Below are 3,741 nucleotides of genomic sequence, written 5' to 3'. Positions count from 1 at the left end.
CGAGAGAGATCGAGAGAGAGAGAGAAAATGGGGGATCTCGAGAGAGAGGGAGAGAGCTTTGGATCATCTTGCGCGATTTTCTCTCCCTCGCATTGCTTCCAATTTTGGGGAAAGCATACCGTATACTCAAGCTTTCCGGAGGGGCGCATGCGCTTTAAGCTTATGCTGCGTAACGCATTCAGGCACTCACTTGAAGCTCGCGAGCGAATAGCAAGGCGTTACGCTAACGTTTTACTTTGCAAGGAACGAAATATGGGGAAATATTCAACGTCCAACTGGGAGACTCGAGCAAAACGAAAACGTCTGAAGCCATGAAGAATAAATTTAAATGAAAATTAAAGATGCTTCGTATAAATCCATGATCAACACGTTTATTTAAATGAGTCATCATGATTGCTGATGAGGGATCATCCTGGTACCATGAATATTTAATCAACCAGAAGTAAAGAAAAGGAAAGAAAACTCACATTCGAAATACGCAATATTTATGTTTTCACTAAATTTTTATTTTAACATTTTGTTTCGAATTCTGCCCCCATTTGACACAATTTGCAACGAGTTTGCCTATTTCTGAGGAACATATCGAATACTTTGCCCTACATTCATTGCGCTGCATTTTGTTCATTTGTTGTTCAGTTATACGTTCAAACCCTATAAATATTTCACTACTTTTGCTTGCGGCCTTCGGCACTCCTGTTTGTGGTTTGCGTTGTTTCGACAAGTGTTGTAAGATGGAAGTGGAATTTCATTTTTAATTGTGTGTATGCGTGTACTGTTTTGGCGTACTATCTTGGCCACTTCCAAGTCTTTAATTGTTTAATTGTTTGTTGCCTTTTTCGCCCCAAATTTTTCGTCACATCACACCGAATAATCCGACAAATGGTACACGATCGTATTCAAATATATAGATTTATTTTGTAAATGTATATGTATATATGTACTCGTATGTACACTTCTTCCCATCATCAGGCCAGAAGATGTTTCACATTCGATCGCTCTCAAAACTGTCTTCTTCCGCGTCCAATAATATGTTTCCATTCTACGATTCTCACCTCGAAGTACTCCGTTCGGCCTAATGCAGCTTTCGAACGGCACTACAGTACAGCTCCTTCATCAGCCTGGTACGCAAACTCACACACGCACACACATACACGGGCATTCGAATACACACACACACGCACGTAAAGAAGTAACCCCCTTTTAGGTGGTCAGCATGATCAGGATCAGGAGAAAACTGTACAACCGCTAAAGATAATAGCCGCTTTTGAAGGGGGCTTTCCTGAAAGAATGTCCTAATAACAACGTCGTTTTGTCCTTCAGTATGCCTGTGGCGCTAGAGACATGGACGTCCTATCTCTTGTACTACGACTGTGCTATAGGCCATCGTTAAGTGGTTTTAAACAAATTTGAATGGATCCGCGTGTAGGGAGAGGTGATTGGATGAATCGAAACAATCGCTTCTATGCGCATATCCTTTCCTTCTGTTTTGTTGTTGTGCCTCGTGGTCAGATTGGTGTCTTTGACACAAAAAGCCACCGACTCGTAACAAGGACGAAACAGCCAAACTCCTGCTGCTGCTGCTGCTAAAAATAGCTCGCTAATACTTGTGAGTGTACTGTGTATATTTAGCTTTAGGTTTATATATTGATATATGTATCTATGAAGGTAAGAAGAAGACGTTTGTGACGTTTAAAATTAGAACATGGTAATTTGGCATACAACAATACCCGCGGTGGTGGAAGTGATGATGTGTCTCTATGTGTATGTATGTGCGTGTATTTGTTTGTGTGAAGAGTTGGACGTCTAGCGGCTGTTGTGCTGCCAGCTACTCCAACGATATAAGTGGACGAATCTCTATTTACAAGCATCGAGTACTAGTAGCGAATCGATCACAAACCGAACCACTATCTTCTTTTGCATGTACGTTTATCCGTCACTATGCTAAATCCCGCCCATTGCAAAGCCTAGTGTAATAGCTAGTGCTTCTCCGGTTTCATGTGACGGCGTCTGTGTGGAGAGGATCGTAGGGAGAGGGTGAATGCAGGTGACCTTAATTTGCGAAGGGAGAGGAAAATAAATAATCTCAAATTCAGTGAACCTGTGCCGGACCAGGCGGTGCCAACTGGATACTTCACAACACGGTTGCATGCACTGGCTAGTGTGTGCCTGGCCTGGATGTGCCGGCAGTTTAAACTAACTTAACAACTACTAAACAGCTACTACTACTACGGCGGTCACAGAATTGCGTAAACGTATATTCGCTAAACTAATGTATTGCAAACATGCCCATATCTTTGTTACTTAATACATTTACGGAGAACGTAAGGTACGGAAGCTACCGGTTACTGATCGCGCTAGTTAGTTTGAAGGAGGTACGTAAAAGGTGACTGTCAGGAACCACGCGGCTGAAGGTGGTGCTAGTTGATTAGTACACAGTGTGATTGTCACCCGGGTCCGGGACAATCATAACTCAACACATGTTGTCAAATGATCTTGGAAGAAGATCATAAGCGAATTAAACAATCGTTCCCGTGTGACGAGAATCGTTCCCGATGTGGATATTAATGTGGAAGTATTTAATTGGTAGACAAGAAAGAAGGGAAAAATGGATGGGTAGTTGCTGTTAGAACCCACAAAGGGTCTGTTGTAGATCTCGTCACGATTTTTGGCATTAATTATCCTGCGCAGCCTCTGCATAGCAATGGGCCGCACTTGTGTTGTATTGCATCTTCGCCATCGTCCCCTTCGCCCTCTCTTCTATCTCTCTATCTCATCCAAATGTTTATGTAAGTTATATGAAAGATAAGATTTTGTTTAAAAAATGGACGTCAAAAAGGTTTACGAATTGATTTGCCGAGATTTTGTACAGGAAGTAAGTCTCCCCTTCGCAGCGGCCACCGTATTAAGGGGGCCACAGACGCAAAGCTGATTCGCAACCGGTGGATGGATTAATTGTTTCTTCAATGAATGCTCTTTGCTACCGCTCTTCATCGCTGCTATTCCTCTAGCGCTTCCCAAGAGGAAAACTTCTCACCTGTCGAAGTTCTCAAAAAGAAATGATTATTTACAGTTACGGTTTATTACGGCTCCTCCGGAATATACTTGGCTGCATGTTTAATTCGTCACTATCGGTGATTTGTTCACTCACTCTCGTTAAGCCCCCTTTTCGGCCGACTAAATTACGCCGGATAACCACAAAAACACTAAGGCGCTCTGCGAATGAGCAAGTGGACTACGTGTTTCTCGGGTACACGACCGCAACCAACAATATTTGACTAACCGGTTTGGGAGTATATTTGTGTCTAACACGAAGGAAGAAAATGTATATACACGAATTTTGGGGGAAGCTGCTTCTCATAAGATTGCTGATAGCTGTATGATCATCTGATGCCACCAGGCGATACCTACTTGTTTGCTTTCCCAAGGAGCGCCTCGCATGCTCTTGGCTTCAGGAGTTGTTTGACACATATGTTGTTGTTGTATTCGTTTGGCATTCTATTAACCCCGGCTCGCGGTAGGCAGTCCACAAACGGGTTGCTTAGATTGTTTCCCATTCCCTCTCGCTTTCCTCTGCCGTAGTGATTGCACCGGCGTATGGTCAGCGGTTTTCATTCCGTTCACTTACTTATCGATTATGGTAAACCCGTTAACGTTCGTGCTTGTGGTGGTCGCACTAGATGCACATCCGTTCGTTGTCGCTGCCAGCGCACCATTCTGTTGCTTCATCTTATCGAAAAGTTG

General features: G+C 43.2%; 1 protein-coding gene across 4 annotated transcripts in view; it reads right to left on the bottom strand.

The window, feature by feature from the left end:
- Positions 1 to 491: 491 nt before the first annotated feature.
- The window catches only part of LOC125951100 (uncharacterized), a 58,013-nt gene continuing 54,763 nt past the window's right edge, over positions 492 to 3,741 (bottom strand). For all 4 annotated transcript variants that reach the window (XM_049679664.1, XM_049679665.1, XM_049679662.1 and 1 more), the window contains exon 8: positions 492 to 3,741. This exon is cut by the window's right edge and continues 2,745 nt beyond it. In XM_049679664.1, the coding sequence (XP_049535621.1) occupies positions 3,622 to 3,741 (120 nt within the window). In that variant the 3' untranslated portion in view covers positions 492 to 3,621.

This window comes from Anopheles darlingi, chromosome 2 (genome assembly GCF_943734745.1).
Source record: "Anopheles darlingi chromosome 2, idAnoDarlMG_H_01, whole genome shotgun sequence".
Classification (NCBI taxonomy): Eukaryota; Metazoa; Arthropoda; class Insecta; order Diptera; family Culicidae; genus Anopheles; species Anopheles darlingi.
This window is presented reverse-complemented; position numbering and strand designations above follow the sequence as displayed.